This window comes from Hemitrygon akajei, chromosome 26 (genome assembly GCF_048418815.1).
Source record: "Hemitrygon akajei chromosome 26, sHemAka1.3, whole genome shotgun sequence".
NCBI classification, from domain to species: Eukaryota; Metazoa; Chordata; class Chondrichthyes; order Myliobatiformes; family Dasyatidae; genus Hemitrygon; species Hemitrygon akajei.
This window is the reverse complement of record NC_133149.1, coordinates 46138213-46163268: the sequence shown is the minus strand read 5'-3', so window position 1 is coordinate 46163268 and position 25056 is coordinate 46138213. Positions and strand designations below refer to the sequence as shown.

Here is a 25056-nt window from a genome sequence, read left to right as displayed (position 1 = left end):
TCTCCCCATATACCTTGACTCCGCTATCTTTAAGAGTATCTAACTCTTTCTTGAAAGCATCCAGAGAATTGGCCTCCACTGCCTTCTGAGGCAGAGCATTCCATAGATCCACAACTCTCTGGGTGGAAAAAGTTTTTCCTCAACTCTGTTCTAAATGGCCTACCCCCTATTCTTAAACTGTGGCCTCTGGTTTTGGACTCCCCCAACATCGTGAACATTTTTCCTGCCGCTAGCATGTCCAATCCCTTAATAATCTTATATGTTTCAATCAGATCCCCTCTCATCCTTCTAAATTCCAGTGTATACAAGCCCAGTCACTCCAATCTTTCAACGTGACAGTCCTGCCATCCCGGGAATTAACCTCGTGAACCTACGCTGTACTCCCTCAATAGTAAGAATGTCCTTCCTCAAATTTGGAGACCAAAACTGAACACCATACTCCAGGTGTGGTCTCACCAGGGCCGTGTACAACTGCAGAAGGACCTCTTTGCTCCTATACTCAACTCCCCTTGTTATGAAGGCCAACATGCCATTAGCTTTCTTCACTGCCTGCTGTACCTACATGCTTACTTTCAGTGACTGATGAACAAGGACACCTAGATCTGGTTGTACTTCCCCTTTTCCTAACTTGACACCATTCAGATAGTAATCTGCCTTCCTATTCTTGCCACCAAAGTGGATAACCTCACATTTATCCACATTAAACTGCATCTGCCCACTCACCCAACCTGTCCAAGTCACCCTGCATTCTCCTAACATCCTCCTCATATTTCACACTGCCACCCAGCTTTGTGTCATCTGCAAATTTGCTAATGTTACTTTTAATCCCTTCATCTAAATCATTAATGTATATTGTAAATAGCTGCGGTCCCAGCACCGAGCCTTGCGGTACCCCACTAGTCACTTCTGTGGGAGGTAAATTGGATGGCACTTAATTGCAAGATGCTCAAGGTCTGGTGAACAGAATTCATGGTCTTCTGCTACTGTAGCCCATCCACTTTAAGGTTTGACATGTGTGTTCAGAGATACTTTTCTGCACACCACTGTTGTAGTGCATGGTTGTAAGACCATAGGAGCCGAATTAGGCCAATTGGCTTGTTGAGTCTGCTCTGCCGTTTCACCATAGCTGATCCAATTTTTCTCTCAGCCCTAATCTCCTGCCTTCTCCCCATATCCTTTCATGTCCTGACTAATCAAGAATCTATCAACCTCTTCCTTAAAAATACTCAATGACTTGTGGCAACAAATTCCACAAATTCACCACTCTCTTGCTAAAGAAATTTCTCCTCATCTCTGTTCTAAATGGATGTCTCTCTATTCTGAGACTGGTCTTAGACTTTCCCCACCATAGGAAATATCGTTTCCACGTTCACTCTATCGAGACCTTTCAACAAAAGATGGGTTTCAATGAGATTCCCACCCCATCCACATTTCTCTGAATTCCAGTGAGTAGAGGCCCAGAGCCATGAAACGCTCCTCATATAATAAGCCTTTCAATCCTGGAATTATTTTTGTGAATCTCCTTTGAACCCTCAATGTCACCACATCCTTTCTTGGATAAGGGGCCTAAAGCTGCCCACAACACTCCAAGTGAGGCCTAACCAGTGCCTTATAAACCCTCAACATTACATCTTTTGAGTTACTGTAGCCTTTCTGTCAGCTTGAGCCAGTCTGGCCATTCTTCTCTGACCTCTCTCATTAACGAGACATTTTCTCCCACAGAACTGCTGCTCACTGGATGTTTTAGTTTAGTGGTTTTTTTTGCATCATTCTCTGTAAACTCTAGAGACTGTTGTGTGTGGAAATCCCAGGATATCAGTAATTTCTGAGATGCATAAACCACCTCATCTGGCATCAACGATCATTCCACTCAGATCACATTTCTTCCCCATTCTGATATTTGGACTGAACCTCTTGACTATGTCTGCATGCTTGTATGCATTGAATTGCTGCCACATGATTGGCTGATTTGATATTTGTATTAATAGGCAGCTGTACAGGTATACCTAATATGGTGGCTACTGAGTGGACAATCTGCGAAGGCTCTCCAATTGTTGGTGTGTAATAAGCTTTACGTGTGTGTGGTGCTATACACAAAACAGAAGCTTCAAGGATCCACTAGCATAGCAGTTCTATTACCAATAACAGAAGCCAGAGACAAGTTCAAATCCCATCACAGCAGCTAAAAATTTTGAATTTGCTTCCTGGACAATTAAGTCTGGACAATAAATGTTGGGTTTGCCCAAATCCAATGAATGATTGCAATAAAATATACAGAGGAAGGCACAAGGCATATTAGACTATCAATTGTGGACTTTCTCTTTTGTGTTTCAGCTCATGGCTTTCACTCAAAGCTTTTGAATCTCATATCTGCTTGCATTTATATAGAGCCTTTAAAAAAAAATTGAAACCGGGTGATAATGAGGGCCTTGTGAAACAAAACGGGATTCTGTTGTATATGTATGAAGAGCAACAAACAATCTGTTGGAGGAACTCAGTGGGTGGCGCAGCCTGATCCACTGAGTTCCTCCTGAATATTGTGACTCCATATTTCAGCATCTGTGGTCTCTTTTGTCATGAGAAATCTCTGAGAATGTGACAAAGCACATTGATGAAGGTAGAGCAGTGGAAGTGTTGTATGTGGATTTTAGTAAAGCGTTTCCCCATAACAGACTCATTCAGAAAGTCAGGAGGCATGGATTCCAGGGAGACTTGACTGTGTGAATGCAGAATTGATTTGTCCATAGAAGGCAGGGGGGTGGTAGTAGGTGGAGAGTATTCTGCCTGGAGGTCAGTGACCTGTGGTGTTCCACCAGGATCTGTTCTGGGATCCCTGTTTTATCCCTGTTTCCTTTATATAAAGGAGGATAGTAAAAGCTTCTTTAGGTATGTGAAGAGGAAAAAAATAGTTAAGACCAAAGTTGGGCCCTTGAAGACAGAAACAGGTGAATTTATTATGGGGAACAAGGAAATGGCAGATGAGTTGAACAGGTACTTTGGATCTGTCTTCACTAGGGAAGACACAAACAATCTCCCAGATGTAATAGTGGCCAGAGGACCTAGAGTAACAGAGGAACTGAAGGAAATTTATATTAGGCAAGAAAATGGTGTTGGGTAGACTGATGGGACTGAAGTCTGATAAATCCCCAGGTCCTGATGGTCTGCATCCCAGGGTATTTAAGGAGGTGGCTCTAGAAATTGTGGATGCATTGGTAATCATTTTCCAATCTTCTATAGATTCAGGATCAGTTCCTGAGGATTGGAGGGTAGCTAATGTTATCCCACGTTTTAAGAAAGGAGGGAGAGAGAAAACAGGGAATTATAGACCAGTTAGCCTGACATCAGTGGTGGGGAAGATGCTGGAGTCAATTATAAAAGATGAAATAGTGGCATATTTGGATAGCAGTAACAGGATCGGTCTGAGTCAGCATGGATTTACGAAGGGGAAATCATGCTTGACTAATCATGGAATTTTTTGAGGATGTAACTATGAAAATGGACAAGGGAGAGTCAGTGGATGTAGTGTACCTGGACTTTCAGAAAGCCTTTGATAAGGTCCCACATAGGAGATTATTGGGCAAAATTAGAGCACATGGTATTGGGGGTAGGGTACTGACATGGATAGAAAATTGGTTAGCAGACAGGAAACAGAGTAGGGATTAACAGGTCCCTTTCGGAATGGCAGGCAGTGACTAATGGGGTACCGCAAGGTTCGGTGCTGGGACTGCAGCTATTTACAATATACATTAATGATTTAGATGAGGGGATTAAAAGTAACATTAGCAAATTTGCAGATAACACAAAGCTGGGTGGCAGTGTGAAATGTGAGGAGGATGTTAGGAGAATTCAGGGTGACTTGGACAGGTTGGGTGAGTGGGCAGATGCATGGCAGATTCAGTTTAATGTGGATAAATGTGAGGTTATCCACTTTGGTGGCAAAAACAGGAAGGCAGATTACTATCTAAGTGGTGTCAAGTTAGGAAAAGGGGAAGTACAATGAGATCTAGGTGTCCTAGTTCATCAGTAAACTGAAAGTAAGCATGCAGGTACAGCAGGCAGTGAAGAAAGCTAATGGCATGTTGGCCTTCATAACAAGGGGAGTTGAGTACAGGAGCAAAGAGGTCCTTCTGCAGTTGTACAAGGCCCTAGTGAGACCCCACCTGGAGTATTGTGTTTAGTTTTGGTCTCCAAATTTGAGGAAGGACATTCTTGCTATTGAGGTAGTGCAGCTTAGGTTCACGAGGTTAATTCCCGGGATGGCGGGACTGTCATATGTTGAAAGATTGTAGCAACTGAGCTTGTATACACTGGAATTTAGAAGGATGAGAGGGGATTTGATTGAAACATATAAGATTATTAAGGGATTGGACACACTGGAGGCAGGAAAAATGTTCCCAATGTTGGGGGAGTCCAGAACCAGAGGCCACAGTTTAAGAATAAGGGGTAGGCCATTTAGAACAGAGTTGAGGAAAAACTTTTTCACCCAGAGAGTTGTGGATCTATGGAATGCTCTGCCTCAGAAGGCAGTGGAGGCCAATTTTCTGGATGCTTTCTAGAAAGAGTTAGATAGAGCTCTTAAAGATAGCGGAGTCAAGGTATATGGGGAGAAGGCAGGAACGGGGTACTGATTGTGGATGATCAGCCATGATCACAGTGAATGGCCTACTCCTGCATCTATTGTCTATTGATTTTTATAAATTACTTGGATGAGGAAGTGGAAGGGTGGGTTAGTAAGTTTGCAGATGACACGAAGGTTGCTAGTGTTGTGGATAGTGTGGAGAGTTGTTGTAGATTACAATGGGACATTGACTGAGAAGTGGCAGGTGATGTTCAACCTGGAATATTCTGAAATGGTTCATTTTGAAAGGTTGAATTTGAAGGTAGAATACAGGGTTAATGGCAGGATTCTTGGCAGTGTGGAGGAACAGGTGTCTTGTGGTACGCATCAATAGATTCCTCAAAGTTGTCATGCAGACTGGTAGAGTTGTTAAGAAGGTATATGGTGTGTTGGCCTTCAGTATTTTGGGGACTGATTTCTTGAGTCAGTGCAGGTAAGGTGCAAAGTTACAATGAAATAGATTGTGAGGCCAAGAATCCATCTTATTGTACTAGGGGAACTGTTTAATGGTCTTACAACTGTGGGATAGAAGCTGTCTTTGAACTTGGTGGGACATGCTTTCAGGTTTTTGTATCTTTTGCCCGATGGAAGAGGGGAAAGAAGAGAGAATGTTTCAGCCTTCACTTTTCACTGATTCTTTAACATTTCTGGTACGAAGTTCAAAAGTTCAAGTAAAATCACTATATATTACCCTGAGATTCATTTTCTTGTGGGCATTCACAGTAGAACAGAGAAATACAATAGAATCAGTGGAAAACTACACACAAAGACAAGCAACCAATGTGTAAAAGGAGGTTGTGAAATCAGTTCATTGTTGAGGTGAGTGAAGTTAACCATGCTGTTTCAGGAGCCTGATTGTTCAGGGGTAATAACTGTTCCTGACCTAAGGCACCCGTACCTCCTTTCCGATGGTAGCAGTAAGAAGAGAGCGTGGCCTGGATGGTGAGGGTCATTGATGATGAATGCTCCTTCTAGATGTCCTTAATGGTGGGGAGGACTTTACTTGTGATTGACTGGGCTTTGAAAAGTTTGTTTTTGAAAAAAACCATTATGCCTCAGTTGGCTCTCCTCTGCCTCCAACTCTTCAGATTCTGGTGGGCTCCAGCATGGGAGGATGGCTCATGTTACTGGCTTCCCTTGCCAGACCAGAGAAAGTAGCCGGAATGGTTGGCCTAGCAACTGCTGCTGATCACTTTGTAACTGCGTTTAGACAGCTTCCCACAGAGGTAAGCGAATCCGCATTAATACTTGCATGATATTAAGGAGATCTGGATACTGCGGAGTGCCACTGGTGTGGATTGAGGGGTAAATCTGAGAGACAGGTTCTCTGGTTATTATCATTCACCGCTGTGTAGTCCAGTTGCAACAGTGACTGTTTTTCCAAAGTGCTTTAGAACATCTTCAGATAAAATATAAAAATCTTTATAAACACAAGAGATTTTGTGGAAGTTAGAAATCCAGAGCAACACATACAGAATGCTGGAAGAAGTTACAATTTATAGCAATTGTATGTCTTTGTACTATACTTTTTCCTCGAAACAAAAAGTTTCATGTAATTTCAATCAATGATAATAAATCTGATTCAGTCTGGGCTCCTTCAACATTTCCTTTAGCGCTGCCACTGGAACATGACATACTCTCCTGTCTACAAACTGTAGCAACATCTCTACGTGCTGAACTAACTTATCTCTGCTAGAAAACCCTTCTAATCACAGAAGTCCTTTGTTGATGGGCTATTACATAAACCTAATTACAAGTATATTTAAAGCAACACACACAAAATGCTGAGGAACTCAGCAGGTCAGACAGCATCTGTGGATGGGAATAAACAGTCCCATGTTTCAGGCCGAGATTCTAGAATCTCTATAATTTTTTCACATTTTTCTTCCTTTTTCCACTGGAAATTGCACTGAATCTGAAACCTTAGACCTTTTTGAAGAGTGCACTCCCAAAACACTGCAATCTTGTAATTCAGCTGCTTGGTTTGTTTTTAATCAGTGCCACACATAGGAAGATCGGTCATAAACAGAAGAGATTCTGCTGATACTGAAATTCTGAAGCAGCACACAAAGTGCTGGAGGAACTCATCAAGTCAGGCAGCATCTATGAAGGGTCTTGGCCCAAAACTTAAACTGTTTATTCCTCTCCACAGATGCTACCTGACCTACTGATTTCCTCAAGCATTTTGTGCGTGTTACAAAATAAATTTTTGTGGCCACGTTTCACCTTTCTAGAAATTCAGCCACACACTTGTACTCACAAGTTTTCAGTGAAAAGATTTCCACATAGGACATGTGTGGAGACATTATTCTGGCCTTGTAATAGTGCTGCAGAGTGTGGCCTCAGGAATCAGCTCGTGTTTTGAGGTGTGCCTGTCGTTGGATATTCTAGACAATCATGTTTTAATTGTGCTATTTCTGGAGGAGGTTCTAGCACAGGACTGGGGAACCATCTTTAAAGATTAAAATTTTTTTTAACGATTAGCTTTATTTGTCACATGTACATCAAAACATGCAGTGAAATACGTCATTTTGTATTGGGGACAGCCCACAAGTGTTGTCATGCTTCCGGGAGCACCAGAGCATGCCCACAACTCACTAACTCTAACCGTACGTCCTTTTTGGAATGTGGGAGGAAGCCAGAGCACCTGGGGGAAACCCATGCAGTCACAGAAAAAATATTCAAACTGTTTACAGGTAGCAATGGGAATTGAGCCTTGATCAGTAATTGCTGGTACTGTAAAGCGACGCTCTTACCGCTATGCTACCAGGCCTTGGGTAGGTACAGATCTTGGGTAGATCCCCTCATGAGCAATGATCTTTGCATCATCACTGGGGATGGGAGAGGTTCCAGAGGATTGTAGGGTTGCGGATGTTGTTCCCTTATTCAAGAAAGAGAGTAGAAATAGCCCAGGAAATTATAGACCAGTGAGTCTTACCTCAGTAGTTGGTAAGTTGATAGAGAAGATCCAGAGAGGCAGGATTTATGAACATTTGGAGAGGTATAATATGATTAGGAATAGTCAACATGGCTTTGTAAAGGGCAGGTCATGCCTTACGAGCCTGATTGAATTTTTTGAGGATGTGACTAAACACATTGATGAAGGAAGAGCAGTAGATGTAGTGTATATGGATTTCAGCAAAGTAAGGTACCCCATGCAAGGCTTATTGAGAAAGTAAGGAGGCATGGGATCTAAGGGGACGTTGCTTTGTGAATCCAGAATTGGCTTGCCCATGGAAGGCAAAGAGTGGTTGTAGATGGGTCATATTCTGCATGGAGGTCGGTGACCAGTGGAGTGCCTCAGGGATCTGTTCTGGGACCCCTTCTCTTCGTGATTTTTGTAAATGACGAAGTGGAGAGATGGGTTAGTAAATTGCTGATGATGCAAAGGTTGGTGGTGTTGTGGATAGTGTGGAGGGCTGTCAGAGGTTACAGTGGGACATTGATAGGATGCAAAACTGGGCTGAGAAGTGGCAGATGGAGTTCAACCCAGATAAGTGTGAGGTGGTTCATTTTGTTAGGTCAAATATGATGGCAGAATATAGTATTAATGGTAAGACTCTTGGCAGTGTGGAGGATCAGAGGGATCTTGGGGTCCAAGTCCATAGGACTCTCAAAGCTGCTGCGCGTGTTGACTGTGTGGTTAAGAAGGCGTACGGTGCATCATATACAAAAAAAAAATCAAAGCAATAGTGATCGTGTACAAAAATATAAAATTGAAGCAATAATGATAAGTGTGGACACCAAAAAGGCATTTGATTTGGTTGATTGGAATTTTCTTTACACAGTTTTACATAGATTTGGTTTCCATGACACAATTATTAAAACTATACAGGCACTATATGACAACCCTACTGCTAGAATTAGAATCAATTGATATTTATCAAATAGTCTTACCCTAGAAAAGAGCACGAGACAGGGTTGTGCATGGTCACCTCTACTCTTCGCATTATATCTGGAAATATTAGCTCAATACATCAGACAAAATGAAGATATCGGGAATTACTATTAAAGGGATAGAGCATAAATTGGCTTGTTACGTGGATGACATTTTGATCTATCTAGGGCAACCAACATACTCTTTACCTAAATTGATGCAATCCTTTGAACAATATGGTCAATTATCAGGATACAAGAACAACATAGATAAAACCCAATTACTTTCATATTACTATAGCCCACCAAGAGAAATTGAAAGTCGATACCCCTGGGCATGGCACACAGAGTCTTTCAAATATTTGGGCATCATTATGCCAAAAGATTTGGCAAAATTATCAGAATGCAATTATCAGCCTATATATAAAAAAATTAAGGAAGATATAATAAGATGGAACCTAATTCCTTTTTTAAAGTCTCAGTTCAAGGACTATTATATCTCTTTCAGATCCTACCAATAGAGATTAATCAAATTCAATTCAATGAATGGAACAAAATGTTATCAAGATATATTTGGCAAGGTAAAAGGCCTAGAGTTCATCTCAAAACTTTGCATTTAGTCAAGGAAAAGGGGGATTGGGGCCTATCTTCTCTTAGAGATTATAATTTTGCAATCCATGTTGACTGTTCTTAATCAGATCCTGTCTATCCAGATAATTATATATACCATCTCTAAGAATACTTTCCATTAATTTACCCACCACTGACGTCAAACTGACAGGCCTATAATTGCTAGGTTTACTCTTAGAACCCTTTTTAAACAATGGAACCACATGAGCAATACACTAATCCTCCGGCACCATCCCCGTTTCTAATGACATTTGAAATATTTCTGTCAGAGCCTCTGCTATTTCTACACCAACTTCCCTCAAGGTCCTAGGGAATATCCTGTCAGGACCTGGAGATTTATCCACTTTTATATTCCTTAAAAGCGCTAGTACTTCCTCCTCTTTAATTGTCATAGTTTCCATAACTTCCCTACTTGTTTCCCTTACTTTACACAATTCAATATCCTTCTCTTTAGTGAATACTGAAGAAAAGAAATTGTTCAAAATCTCCCCCATCTCTTTCGGCTCCACACATAGTTGTCCACTCTAATTCTCTAAGGGACCAATTTTATCCCTCACTATCCTTTTGCTGTTAATATAACTAGAAACCCTTTGGATTTATTTTCACCTTACTTGCCAAGGCAACCTCGTATCTCTTTATTGCTAATTGCCGATGGGACATCAACCGTCTTGACTTCACTGCACCCTGTTCCAATTCCAACCTCACTCCTTCCGAACACTCTGCTCTCTGCCCCCTCCGCACCAATCCCAACCTCACTATAAAACCTGCTGATAAGGGGGGAGCTGTTGTTGTCGGGGGTACTGACCTCTACCTGGCCGAGGCACAATGACAACTCTCTGATACCTCCTTTTATTTACCCCTTGATCATGACCCCACTAAGGAGCACCAGGCCATTGTCTCCTATACCATCACCAACCTTATCAGCTCTGGGGATCTCCTATCCACTGCCACCAAACTCATAGTTCCCACACCCTGCACTTCCCGTTTCTACCTCCTACCCAAGATCCACAAACCTGCCTGTCCAGGTAGACCTATTGTCTCAGCTTGCTCCTGCCCCACCGAACTCATTTCTGCATATCTTGACACTGTCTTATCCCCCTTGTTCAATCTCTTTCCACCTATGTTTGTGACACTTCTCATGCTTTGAATTTTTTCAATGATTTTAAGTTCCCTGGCCCCCACCGCCTTATTTTCACCATGGATGTCCAGTCCCTATATACCTCCATCCCCCACCAGGAAGGTCTCAAAGCTCTCCGCTTTTTGGATTCCAGACCTAACTAATTCCCCTCTACCACCACTCTCCTCTGTCTAGTGGAATTAGTTCTTGCTCTCAATAATTTCTCCTTTGGCTCCTCCTACTTCCTCCAAACCAAGGGTGTAGCCATGGGCACCCATATGGGTCCCAGTTATGCCTGCCTTTTTGTTGGCTTTGTGGAACAGTCCATGTTCCAAGTCTATACAGGTATCCGTCCCACTCTTTTCCTTCGCTACATCGACGACTGCATTGGCGCTGCCTCCTGCACGCATGCTGAGCTCGTCGACTTCATTAACTTTGCCTCCAACTTTCACCCTGCCCTCAAATTTACCTGGTCCATTTCCAACACCTCCCTCCCCTTTCTTGATCTTTCTGTCTCCATCTCTGGAGACGGCTTATCTACTGATATCTACTATAAGTCTACAGACTCTCACAGCTACCTGGACTATTCCTCTTCCCACCCTGTCTCTTGCAAAAATGCTATCCCCTTCTCACAATTCCTCCGTCTCTGCCGCATCTGCTCTCAGGATGAGGCTTTTTATTCCAGGATGAAAGAGATGTCTTCCTTTTTTAAACAAAGGGGCTTCCCTTCTTCCACCATCAACTCTGCTCTCAAACGCATCTCTCCCATTTCCCGCACATCTGCCCTCACCCCATCTGCCTGCCACCCCACTCGTGATAGGGTTCCCCTTGTCCTCACCTACCACCCCACCAGCCTCCAGGTCCAACATATAATTCTCTAACTTCCGCCACCTCCAACGGGATCCTACTACCAAGCACATCTTTCCCTCCCCCCCCCCCCCCTTCTGCTTTCCGCAGGGATCGCTCCCTACGCGACTCCCTTGTCCACTCGTCCCCCCCATCCCTTCCCACTGATCTCCCTCCTGGCACTTATCCTTGTAAGCGGAACAAGTGCTACACCTGCCCTTACACTTCCTCTCTCACCACAATTCAGGGCCCCAGACAGTCCTTCCAGGTGAGGCGACACTTCACCTGTGAGTCGGCTGGTGTGGTATACTGCGTCCGGTGCTCCCTGTGTGGCCTTTTATATATTGGTGAGACCCAACACAGACTGGGAGACCGTTTCGCTGAACACCTACGTTCGGTCCGCCAGAGAAAGCAGGATCTCCCAGTGGCCACACATTTTAATTACATGTCCCATTCCCATTCTGATATGTCTATCCATGGCCTCCTCTACTGTCAAAATGAATCCAAACTCAGGTTGGAGGAACAACACCTTATATACTGGCTGGGTAGCCTCCAACCTGATGGCATGAACAATGACTTCTCTATCTTCCGTTAATGCCCCTCCTCCCCTTCTTAGCACATCCCTGACATATTTAGTTGTTTGCCTGTTCTCCATCTCCCTCTGGTGCTCCCCCCCTCCCCGTTTCTTTTTCCCGAGGCCTCCCGTCCCATGATCCTTTCCCTTCTTCAGCTCTGTATCACTTTCGCCAATCACCTTTCCAGCTCTTAGCTTCATCCCACCCCCTCCGGTCTTCTATCATTTCGCATTTCCCCTCCCCCCACTACTTTCAAATCTCTTGCTATCTTTCCTTTCATTTAGTCCTGATGTAAGGTCTCGGCCCGAAACGTCGACAGTGCTTCTCCTTATAGATGCTGCCTGGCCTGCTGTGTTCCACCAGCATTTTGTGTGTGTTGTTTGAATTTCCAGCATCTGCAGATTTCCTTGTGTTTGCTCGTATCTTTTAGCTTTTCTAATTTCTTTCTTAAGATTCTTTTTACATTCTTTATATTCCTTGAGCACCTCATTTAATCCATGCTGCCTATATTTATTGTAGATCTCCCTCTTTTTCCGAACCAAGTTTCCAATATCCCTTGAAAACCATGGTGCTCAGAAGCTTTTAACCTTTCCTTTCAACTTAACAGGAACATAAAGATTCTGTACCCTCAAAATTTCACCTTTAAATGACCTCCATTTCTCTATTACATCCTTCCCATAAAACATATTGTCCCAATCCACTCCTTCTAAATCCTTTCGCATCTCCTCAAAGTTAGCCTTTCTCCAATCAAAAATCTCAACCCTGGGTCCAGTCCTATCCTTCTCCATAATTATATTGAAACTAATGGTATTGTGATCACTGGACCCGAAGTGCTCCCCAACACATACCTCTGTCACCTGACCTATCTCATTCCCTAACAGGAGATCCAACACTATCCCTTCTCTAGTCGGTACCTCTACATATTGCTGCAAAAAACTATCCTGCACACATTTTACAAACTCCAAACCATCCAGCCCTTTTACAGAATGGGCTTCCCAGTCTATGTGTGGAAAATTAAAATCTCCCACAATCACAACCTTGTGCTTACTACAAATATCTGCTATCTCCTTACAAATTTGCTCCTCCAATTCTCGCTCCCCATTAGGTGGTCTATAATACACCCCTATAAGAGTTACTACACCTTTCCCATTCCTCAATTCCACCCAAATAGCCTCCTTAGATGAGCCCTCTAATCTATCCTGCCAGAGCACCACTGTAATATTTTCTTGGACAAGCAATGTAACACCTCCTCCTCTTGCCCCTCGGATTCTATCACACCTGAAGCAACGAAATCCAGGAATATTTAGTTGCCAATCACACCCCTCCTGCAACCATGTTTCACTAATAGCTACAACATCATATTTCCAGGTATCAATCCATGCTCTAAGCTCATCCAACTTTCTTACAATGCTCCTAGCATTAAAATAGATGCATTTAAAAAACTCTCCACCTCTTCCTCTCTGTTTATCCCTAACAGTGCAAACAACTTTATTATCTTTTTCTTCCTTCTCCCCTACATCTTCGATCTGAGCACTCCCCTTCTCTATCACCTGCCTATCCTCCCTCACACACTGTCTACTAGCTTTCTCTATTTGTGAACTAACCTCCTCTCCCCTAGTCTCTGCAAATTGATTCCCACCCCCGAACCATTCTAGTTTAAAGTCACCCCAGTAGCCTTAGCAAATCTCCCCGCCAGGATATTAGTCCCCCTAGGATTCAAGTGTAACCCGTCCTTTTTGTACAGGTCACACCTGCCCCAAAAGAGGTCCCAATGATCCAGAAACTTGAATCCCTGCCCCCTGCTCCAATCCCTCAGCCACGCATTTATCCTCCACCTCATTCCATTCCTACTCTCACTGTCACGTGGCACGGGCAGTAATCCTGAGATTACTACCTTTGTGCTCCTTCTTCTCAACTTCCTTCCTAACTCCCTATATTCTCCTTTCAGGACCTCTTCCCTTTTCCTACCTATGTCATTGGTACCTATATGTACCACGACCTCTGGCTCCTCACCCTCTCACTTCAGGATATCTTGGACATGATCAGAAATATCCCAAACCCTGGCACCAGGGAGGCAAACTACCATCCGGGTCTCCTGATTGCGTTCACAGAATCGCCTTTCTGACCCCCTAACTATTGAGTCCCCTATTACTACTGCCTTCCTCTTCCTTTCCCTACCCTTTTGAGCTACAGGGCCAGACTCTGTGCCAGAGGCACGGCCACTGTTGCTTCCCCAGGTAGGTTGTCCTCCCCAACAGTACTCAAACTAAAATAAATATTTAATGAATATACTGCTGGTGGCTGGTAAGAAGACTCTTACTAGGAAATGGTTATCACAGGAGAGCCCAACCTTAAAAGCATGGATGGAATTTACAATGGACATTTACAAAATGGAGAAGATAACAGCATCTGTTAATCATAAGTTGGAACAATTTGATTCATACTGGGAAAAATGGTTTAACTACATAACGCCTCATAGGCCTGATTTTATTCTCACAAATCAATGAATATGTTGTTAAAAAAATCATTCCCTACTTGGACATAGTTTTCTTCTTTCGCTTGTTCTTTCTTTCCTCTCTTATCTATAGGTGTATACCTCAGGTAAATATTATGTGGAGATTTGTGGCATATATGACTATATGATATGTATACAATATCTGAAATATATCTTATGGAAATGTTTGATGATGAACTTCAATAAAAAATAAATTACCAAAAAAAAGGCATGTGGTACATTGGCCTTCATCAACCGTGGGATTGAGTTCAAGAGCCAAGAAGTAATATTACAACTATATGGGAGCCTGGTCAGACCCCACTTGGAGTACTATGTTCAGTTCTGGTCACCTTACTACCTGAAGGATGTGGAAACTATAGAAAGGTTGCAGAGGAGATTTACAAGGATGTTGCCTGGATTGGGGAGCATGCCTTATGAGAATAGGTTGAGTGAACTTGGCCTTTTCTCCTTGGAGTGACGGAGGATAAGAGGTGACCTGATAGAGGTGTATAAGATGATGAGAGGCATTGATTGTGTGGATAGTCAGAGGCTTTTTCCCAGGGCTGAAATGGCTAATCCGAGAGGGCACACAGTTCTAAGGTGCTTGGAAGTAGGTACAGAGGAGATGTCGGGTAAGTTTTTTACTCAGAGAGTGGTGAATGTGTGGAATGGACTGCCGGCATTGCTGGTGGAGACGGATACAATAGGGTCTTTTAAGAGACTCCTGGATAGGTACATGGAGCTTAGAAAAATAGAGGGCTATTGGTAACCCAAGGTAACTTCTAAAGTAGGTACGTTTGGCACAGCATTGTGGGCCGAAGGGCCTGTATTGTGCTCTAGGGTTTCTGTGTTCTAAGTTCTATGAACTCTCTTGTGGACCTCACCTTTCTCATCAGTTGCACCTCTCCCATTCTCAACAGCTTGACTGAATCCCCAGCCAAAGTGTTGGTCCATCTATTTCCTCTTCCCCCTCTGGTATTCTGTCTCACTATCTGCCCTGGCCCTTCCTGGATGTAAGAAAGTGTGTTACCAGTACTTAATAATGACCGATACCATGGATTGTGAGTGCTGCTGGGTTACTGCAGCATTGTGGTTGGGCTTTGGGGGTTAGTATTCCTAATCAAAGAGTCATGAGTTCAAATCCCACTACAGTGCCTGGTAACTTAAAGTAAATGAACTTTGCAAAAAGGAATTGGATGAAGCGATTGCAACCATTAAACTACCAAATCATTGTATAGACGTATTTGGTTGACAGTGTGTTAAAAGGCCTGGTCTTATCAATACACCACCCTGGACTGCTAAATGCCTGTGTTCAGGAGCTAATGGGAATAAATATACAGTTCATGTTAAACCATAAGACATAGGAGCAGAATTAAGGCATTAAGCCCATTGAATCCATTCTGCCATTTTATCATGGCTGATCCCGGATCCCATTGAACACCATACACTTGCCCTCTCACCATATCCTTTGATTTCCTGACCAATCAGGAATCTATCAAACTTCTACTTTAAATATACCCACGGGTCCACCAGAGTCTGTGGCAGAGCATTCCACAGATTCACCACTCTTTGGCTAAAAATTCTTCCTTACTTATGTTCTAAAAGGTCTTCCCTCAATTTTGAGGCTGTGCCTTCTAGTTCTGAACATGCCCATCAGCGGAAACATCCTCTCCACATCTACCCTACCTCTTCCTTTTAACATTCAGCAGGTTTCAATGAAGTCCCCACACATTCTTCTAAACTCCAGTGAGTACAGGTCCAAAGTTGCCAAACGCTCCTCATATGTTACCGCAGATCAGAATCGGAAAAAAACGAAGTTCTCTAAGTCAGAACAGGTACATCCGGTATTATTTAGCGTCAGTTAGTCAAACATTTTTCTTAGTATATAGTACATATTTTACCTTTCTATGCATATAAAACACTTAAGAAACGTATGTATTCCAATAATTAAACCACTGCGTTGCTTAGTAATAATTGTAGCTTTCATCGGGGCAGGGCCTTTCACGTGCTCCATTATTCTCACTTTATCCTTTAAAATTATTCCGATCGTTGACCGACTGTAGCCTAAAGCTTTTCCAATGACCGATGGCGTTTCACTGTTTTCCGATCGCTTTATTATTTCCACTTTATGTTCAATTGTGATAGTTTTCTGTCAATGGAACAGAAACACTGTGGGCGGCGGGTCCCGACCTCCACCAGATCCTAAAGTCCACTGCACTGAAGACAGGTTAAATAAGGGACTTGAGCATCCGCATTTTTTGGTATCTGCGGGGGGTCCCGGAACCAATCTCCACGGATAAGGAGGGCTGACTGTACCTTCACAAAAAAGGGGGCAGTGTTGCAAGCAGGTGTATTACTAGTTTCTCACGGGCATTCATGTTTCAGCTGTAACTGCTGGAGCCATAGAGCACTACAGCACAGAAACAGGTCCTTTGGCCCCTCTAGTCCACACCAAACCATTATTCTTCCTAGTCCCATCCATGTGCACCTGGACCATAGTCCTCCATACCCCTCCCATTAATATGTTTATCCAAACTACTCTTAAGTCTTGCAATCAAACCTGCATTCACCACTTCTGCTGGCAGCTCGTTCCACACTTGCACCACCTTCTGAGTAAAGAAGTTCCCTTGAGATTCTTCTTAAATATTTCATCTTTTACCCTTAATGCATGACCTCTAGTTCTAGCAACACACACAAACTGCTGGAGGAACTCAGCAGGCCCGGCAGCATCTATGGAAAAGAGTGAACAGTTGACATTTTGGGCTGAGACCCTTCAGCATGACTAGAGAAATAAAAGCTGAAGAGTAGAGTTAAAAGGTGGGGGCAGAGGAGGGTGATAGGTGAAATTGGGAGGGGGTAGGCAGTGAAGTAAAGAGCTAGGAAATTGATTGATAAAAGATATACAGGGCTGGAGAAGGGGGAGTCTGTTAGGAGGTAAGGTGCGAGAGGGAAAAGGGGATGGGGAAGGGGGGAGGGCATTACTGGAAGTTTGAGAAATCGATGTTCATGCCATCAGGTTGGAGGCTACCCAAACAGAATATAAGGTGTTGCTCCTCCAACCTTGAGTGTGGCCTCATTACGACGGTGGAGGAGGCCATGGATGGATATATCGGAATAGAAATGGGAAGCGGAATTAAAATGGGTGCCCATTGAGAGATCCTGCTTTTTCTAGCACGTAGAGTGTAGGTGCTTGGTGAAGTGGTCTTCCAATCTACATCAGGTCTCACTGATATACAGGAGGCCACACCGGGAGCATTGGATAAAGTACACGACCCCAACAGACTCACAGGTGAAGTGTCGCTTCACCTGGAAGGAATGTTTGGGGCCCTGAATGGTAGTGAGGGAGGAGGTGTAGCACTTGTTCCACTTGCAAGAATAAGTGCCAGGAGGGAGATCAGTGGGGAGGGACGAATGGACAAGGGAGTCGCTTAGGGAGTGATCCCTGCAGGAAGTGGGGGTGAGGGAAAAATTCACTTGGTGGTGGGATACCATTGGAGATAGCCTCAGTGAACATCCTTGTAAATTTTTCCAGTACTCTTTCAACCTTATTTACATCTTTCCTGTAGGTAGGTGACCAAAAATGCACACAATACTCCAAATTAGGTCACACCAATGTCTTATACAACTACAACATAACATCCCATTTCCTGTACTCAGTACTCTGTTTTATGTGCCAAAAGCTCTCAGAAATGGCCAGGTACTGAAAGATTAATGGAAAAGAATTTTTCTGTGGTTGTTACACATAGAGCTTAGAAAAATAGAGGGCTATGGGTAAACCTAGTAATTTCTAAGGTAGGGACGTGTTCGGCACAACTTTGTGGGCCGAAGGGCCTGTGTTGTGCTGTAGGTTTTCTATGTTTCTATATACCTAACCTTGCCTTTGCTTTGTTGTTTGCCCTTCAGTTGAAGAAAGAAGCTGAGGTGATGGGCCAATACAATATGCCCTCCAGGTACAGTGTCACTGGCTACCACACCATAAAGTATGACTTTGTAAAGGAGGCAGAGGGGCACTGTTTGCTACAGGGCAGCATCCCAATCTCATGCCCAGTGCGGCTCCTCCATGGAATGAAGGATGATATAGTCCCATGGCAGAATTCCATCACTGTTGCGGAACAGCTTACAAGCGATGATGTCGATGTCATTTTCCGGAAGAACGGTGACCATCGCCTGTCACAGCCTGATGACTTGAAGCTGCTTGTTGCCGTCGTTGATGACCTTATGCAAAAATTAACAAAGAAAGATCTGAAGTGACTAGCCATGCCTTGGAGTTGCAATGATCCACGTTCAATCCGGACCTTGAGTCCTATTTGTGTGGAGTTTATATCTCATGGGATGGATTTCCCTTCTAGAGTTGTAAAGTCATAGAGCACTGTAGCCTGTCTAGTCTATGCTGAACTGTTATTCTTCGTAGTCCTATCCACCTGCACCTGGACCACAGCCCTCCATACCCCTCCCATCCATGTACATATCCAAACTTCTCTGAAATGTTGAAATCAAACCTATATCCACCACTTCCGCTGACAGCTCTGCCTTAAGTACACCCAATGACCTGGCATCCACAGTTGCATGTAGCAACAAATTCCACAAATTCACCACTCTCTGGCTAAAGAAATTTCTCCACATCTGTTTTAATTGGACACCTCACTATCCCGAGGCTGTGTCCTCTTGTCCTAGACTCCCCCACCATGGGAAACATCCTTTCCACATCTACTCTGACTAGGCCTTTCAACATTCAAAAGGTTTCAATGAGATTCCCCCTAGCCCTAACCCCCTCACCCTTCTAAACTTCAGCAAGTGCAGACTCAGAGCTATCAAATGTTCCTCGAATGATAACTTTTTCATTCCTGGAATCATCTTGTGAACCTCCTCTGAACCCTCTCCAATGCCACCACATCTCTTCTAAGATGAGGAGACCAAAACTGTTCACAATACTCAAGGTGAGGCCTCACCAGTGCCTTATAAAGCCTCAGCATCACCTCCTTGCTCTCATATTCTAGACCTCTAAAAATGAATGCTAACATGGCATTTGCCTTCCTCACCACTGACTCAACCTGCAAGTTAATTCTGCACAAAGACTCCCAAGTCCCTTTGTATCTCAGATTTTTGGATTTTCTCCCTGTTTAGAAAATAATCTGCACATTTATTTCTACTACCAAAGTGCATCACCATGCCTTTTCCAACATTATATTTCACTTGCCACTCTCTTGCCCATTCTCCTAGTCTGTCTAAGTCCTTCTGCATCCTACCTGTTTCTTCAACTCTACCTGCCCCTCCACTAATATTCATATCATCTGAAAACTTGGCAACAAAGCCATCTATTCCATCATCTAAATCATTTATCTACAGTGAAAAAGAAGCGATCACAACACTGACCCCTGCAGAACACCACTAGTCACAGGCAGCCAACCAGACAAGGATCCTTTTATTCCCCACTCGCTGCCTCCTACCAATCAGCTAATGCTCTAACCATGTTAATAACTTTCCTGTAATACCATGTGCTCTTAACTTGGTAAGCAGTTTCATGTGTGGCACCTTGTCAAAGGCCTTCTGAAAATCCAAAAATACAACATCCACTGCATCCCCTTTATCCTGCTTGTAATCTCCTCAAAGAATTCCAACAGGTTCGTCAGGCAGGATTTTCCCTGAAGGAAACCATGTTGACTTTGTCCTATCTTGCCCTGTGTCACCAAGTACTCCATAACCTTATCCTTAGCAATTGACTCTTAACACCTTCCCAACCATTGAGGTCAGGCTAACTAGTCTATAATTCCCCTTTTGCTACCTTCCTCCTTTCTTTAAGGAGTGGAGTGATATTTGCAATTTTCCAGTCCTCTGGCACCATGCCAGAGTCTAATGATTTTTGAAAAAACATTACTAATCCTCCACAATCTCTAACGCTATCCCTTTCAGAACCCTAGGGTGCAGTTCATCTGATCTGGGTGACTTATGTACCTTTTTGAGCACCTTCTCCTTAAATATCAATAAATAAATATAGAATGGGGCTTCTTATAATGTCAAGCACTAAACCAAGATGAAAGACATACTGTATATGAATTCCAGAGCTCCACAGAAATATAGTGATAGTTAAGACATTAACAAGATTATAGCCTATCACTACATTTCAGTGTATAGCTGCTATAATAAAACATATAATACTTAATAATATGACAAAGTATTGCACGGTTGCACTAACTAATTATCATAAAATATAATTATCAAGCAAGTAAAGAATGTTGTTTGCTTAGAAGCCATAGGGTCGTTAGTGAGAAAATTTTACTTTTGTATTAGCGAGTAATCCACGGACCACCACAGATGTAGCCTTACTAATACGACTGAGTTAGAGCAGACAGCTAGGCCCGCAGCACTTAGCAGTGTTCCTAAGCAGGTATAAAAATAACAGAAATAAAGCAAATAAGTTTCTTACACTTTTAGCCACCTAAATTGGAACCAAGTAATCAAGTATGAAAAAAGAACATCTAATGAACTATTGCTAAAGCCACGAATATTGCTGAATATTAGCATCAAAAGCGGTAGGTTGGCAACTCTGCCTCGTACTGTTTCTTTTGCAGAAATGGTTGTACAGGAAGTGTACCTGTGAGTGTCGATACTCACAGTATCCTCACACGTTGGGTATTACATGGTTAGACCAATACAGATCCTGTTTAGTCTTTAAATATATAAAAAGTTAAAGAAACTTGAATCTTTACATAAATTATTATGGTATCTATATGAATAGAAAATATCGTAGTTTGGAAGTGACAAATGTTAACGGGAAGAGAGCAACCATTTGGGAGGTTTGGAAATGCGTTCCATTTCATTCATTGCGTCACTAAATTTCTCTTTTTCCTATCAACACAAAGAGGAAAAAGAGCCTCTTTCCAATCAACTATAGTGGACACTGTAAATTGCCCACTTGTTTATTTTGACTTTTTTTTATGGCGGTGCTGGAGCGGCGCTCCGGTGAGCTCCGGCCGCATTGCACCCCTGATTATAAGCGCTGTTTTTTTTCTCCACCGGGTGCTGGATGAGCCCACCAACAGCATGGTCGCCTGACAAAGGGTCAACGCGAGCGGCGTGCAACCTTGTAGCGGGAATCCCCACTTCATGTCTGACACTAGGATAGGGCTGTGTGGAGGGAGTTTAACTCTGTGTCTGACCCTGTGATCTGTCCAACTGCAGAGGATAGTCCTACTGACACTTTGTCCCAGAGGATTGAGTGGACGGTGTGCTCAGCGCTTGATCCCCAGTGATGGTAAGAATCGACGGAGTCGGTGTGTTTTATGCCTGGTCCCGGCGGACAGTGGAGTGGATAGAGGACTCACGGACATTGTGTCATTGTTGACCATTTGACCCTGACATTTACCCCTATTGTAGTGTAAATGCATGAATTACCCCATGACTTCTGAAACCTAGGTCCAACAGATCACACTCCCTCCTTGTAGGGGAGGTCTCTGTGCCTGGTCTCCCAACCACCAAGCCTCGTCCTCCCAGCCTTCCGAGAATCTCCTCGTCGTTTCTGCGACATCCCTTACCTTCCCTGTGTTCACTAACGACGATTACTTTTTTCATATCCAGAGCTTTTCCTATCTACCCAACAAAACTCTTGTCAAGACTTCCGATTTGCCAGGAGGTTATACAGACAGATGCTCTCTGTGTTCAGCCGGCGAATGCCTGATCCTCACATCCCGATAACGGCCGTCTGGGACAGCTCTGTGATGCCACAGTGAGGGAGATGTCTCAACATTAACGTCACAATCCATGTCCCATCTATCACCTCAACGGTAATTTGTGTTAGCTCTATAACGTCACAGTGAGGAAGTTTCACAACATTAATGTCACAGCGTCTGTCCTGTACATCACTTGAATGGCAGGGTGTGGCAGCTCTGTGACATCACTGAGAGGGAGACGTCACAATATGGAATCCCTCTGTTTGCTGTAACTTTGCTGTCATTCCGCATTCTGTTATTGTTTACCTTTGTACTGCCCCAATGTGCTGAGGGAATAAAATTATCTCTATGGATGGCATACAAAATAAACTTTTTCACTGAACATTCATGAACCAATTAAACCATTATCCATCAGGAGCTCTTTTAAAGAGGGAGTTTCTTTATCCTTCAGTGGTGCCTGGTAGATTGTGAGACATTCCCCTGCCATATCCTTGGCTAAAAGGTCTCCCCACCCCATCATGTACTCCTGCCTATTGCAGTCCCTCTCCAATCCAAGAGCCCTGCTAAAAATAGAGCCTTGGCACCACCTGAAACTCCTGTTAAAGATGGAGACACTTCTACATCAGAGACAGCTGTTGAAGAGAGTGCCTCTCTTCCATACAGACCTCTGTGAAAGAACATGTCTCAACCATCAGGGATCCCTGTTTGAGAGGGAATCTCTCACCCTATCAGGGATCATTGTGATAGTGAATCTCCTCACAGCCACGATGCCTCTGAAACTGGAATCCCTCCCACATCAACACACCCTGTTATAGAGAGCGTATCTCCGCCACCAAAAGGTGGATAGGAAATCCATGTAAAAGTGGAAGTTTCTTCCCCGTGAGAAACCCCTTTTAAAGTAGGAGTTTGCATCATCGTTACCCCTGGCCAGAGAGTTTCTCTCCCTCATTAAGGATCATGTTGGAAAAAGTCTATTTCAACCCTGTTTGAAAGGAGGTCTCTCATCAATCAGTGACCCTTGTTAAGAGGGGTTACCCCCCCCCCCAATCAGGGACTCCTGATAAAGACAGAAATCTGTATTGAGCATTCCTGTTGAAAATCTGTCTCTCCCACGTCCTGGACCCACTTACACTCCCCACTTGTTCATCAAGGACCTCAATTTTCCCTACCTGGAATCCCTTAGCTTCTCCCCCTCACTGACACACCCTACCCCATGCTGCCATCTGTCACTTTCCCTCCTTTTCATTCGATTCATCTCTCATCATCTCTCTGTGACAATCTACTCTACATCTTTCTCTCTGAACATCTCCTTCTCTCTCATTGAGAACAGTCTGGAAACTGGCCCTTTGGCCCAACTCGCAAATGCCTTCCAAGCTTCCAACATGTGTTCGTAGAAGTTGCCTGCATTTGATCCACATCCCTTTGAATCTCTCCTATCTATATATCTGCCCAAAAGTCTCAGTTGTATGGACATCTCCCACTTCTTCTGACAGCTTGTTCCAAACAGTGTCTTGTAAAAGTATTGAGCACTAACTATTTATGCATATAAATGAGTATTACAGCCAGTGATGTTGATAAATCTAACTTGAAAAGTTTTATTTGTGAATCACATGTTCCCTTTTTTCACTGTGGAGCCAAACAAATAGGAAAAATTGTAAAGCATGAAGAACTAAAAATTGATTGAAACTAAAAACACAAAACTATCTGTTAGCAGTTCAAAACTCCTCCTTTCCTTAGTACTAGGTTGAACCACCATTCGCAGATTTTCAACCAGTAGCATCTTTGGATAAGTCTCTATTTGCTTTGCGCAACCTGGTGGCAAGACTTGCCCATTTTTACAGGCTGTGGCAAGTTAGTTGGGCAGCAGTGGAGGAAGCAATCTCGAGTTTCTGCCTGATATGTTCAATCAGGTTAAGGTCAGGACTCTGACTCTGCCACTCAAGTGCATCAGTTTTCCTCATTTGAAGTCACTCCATGGTTGATCTGACAGTGTGCTCTGGGTCGTTGTCCTGCTGAAAGACAAGCTTTCTGGCAGAGGCTAACAGGTTTTTATCCAGAATCTCTCTGTATTTACCAATATTGATTTTCCCATCAATTCTCACAATATTTTCAATCCCTGCTGCTTCTGAAAGCCATCCCAATAGCATCATGCTCGCTCCACTATACTTTACGGTGCAGTGGTGGTAACTGGCTGAAAAGGATTTACCTGGCACAGTATCAGATTTACATCGCACGTACCACTTAGTGTTGAGGCCAAAACAATCCACTTTTGTCTCACCGGAACATAATAACTTCTTCAGCATATTTTCAATATCTTTTCGGTGATACTTTGCAAAATCTTTACGGGCAAGGGTAGGCTTTTTAAAAATGTTTATGTTTGAGGTAAATCTAACACTGCTCATCAGCCAGGCAATATCATCCGTACAGCAAAGTATGGTGCATGTAACATCATACTATGGGGAATGTTTATCAGTGGCAGGGACGAGGAATCCTGTGAGATGGCTCTGACGGCCGGATGGCCTGGTTGCAGGGAGCTGATGTTGGTTTCACTAGTCCTGAATCCAGTCTGTAGGCATCCTACGATGCTGGACCTCTCGTGGGAAGCTGGAGTGTGGCCATAGCTGACAGCATTGGCTGTTAGGACAAGTAGGACTGAGTTTGGTTATGCGGACACCATTATAATTACCGTCATCCTCTCCACCTGGACCTGGGCGAGCCCATCTACAAATGGCCATCTGACGACGGGCCACCAGGAGCTGCACGCAGCCTCACAGTGGAAACCGTGCCTCAGACCCTCGAGTGACGGCCAGGGGGAGACGAAGGCTGTGCGGTCGGTCACTGGGTGGATCTGATCCTGGATGAGGAAGTGAGAAGGGAGAGAGGTTAGATCGTTTCCAAAATAGGGATATTATTCCAGTAGTGCCACATGCAACAAGGGCTCAAGACAGCATTATGAAGATAGGAAGCATGCAGTGAGTGTGGTTGTGACGCAGGGGACGCAGAGGTGTGAATTATGAAGTTTGATTCCACAGTGGACGTGATGCAGGGGATATGGACAGGAGACATGTCTTCGGGTGTGGGTGTGACACAAGAATATGGAGATGGGAAGCATGCACTGTGGTCCCGGTGTGGATCTGACCCCGGGGATATGGAGACATGATCTATGTGCGGTGCAGCTAGTGTCGGTCTGACCCAGTTGACAGGTGGCCACGATGCATGGTGATCCTGGTGTG

General features: G+C 43.7%; 1 protein-coding gene across 7 annotated transcripts in view; it reads left to right on the top strand.

Annotated features, from left to right (window-relative positions):
* LOC140716950 (palmitoyl-protein thioesterase ABHD10, mitochondrial-like) overlaps positions 1-23407 on the top strand; it is an 86650-nt gene extending 63243 nt beyond the window's left edge. For 5 of the 7 annotated variants that reach the window (XM_073030122.1, XM_073030120.1, XM_073030119.1 and 2 more), the window contains 2 exons: positions 5707-5844; positions 18060-23407. In XM_073030122.1, the coding sequence (XP_072886223.1) occupies positions 5707-5844; positions 18060-18407 (486 nt within the window). In that variant the 3' untranslated portion in view covers positions 18408-23407. The remainder of the gene's footprint in view (positions 1-5706; positions 5845-18059) is intronic. The other 2 variants (XR_012096395.1, XM_073030124.1) reach the window with 2 other exon arrangements.
* Positions 23408-25056: the final 1649 nt, after the last annotated feature.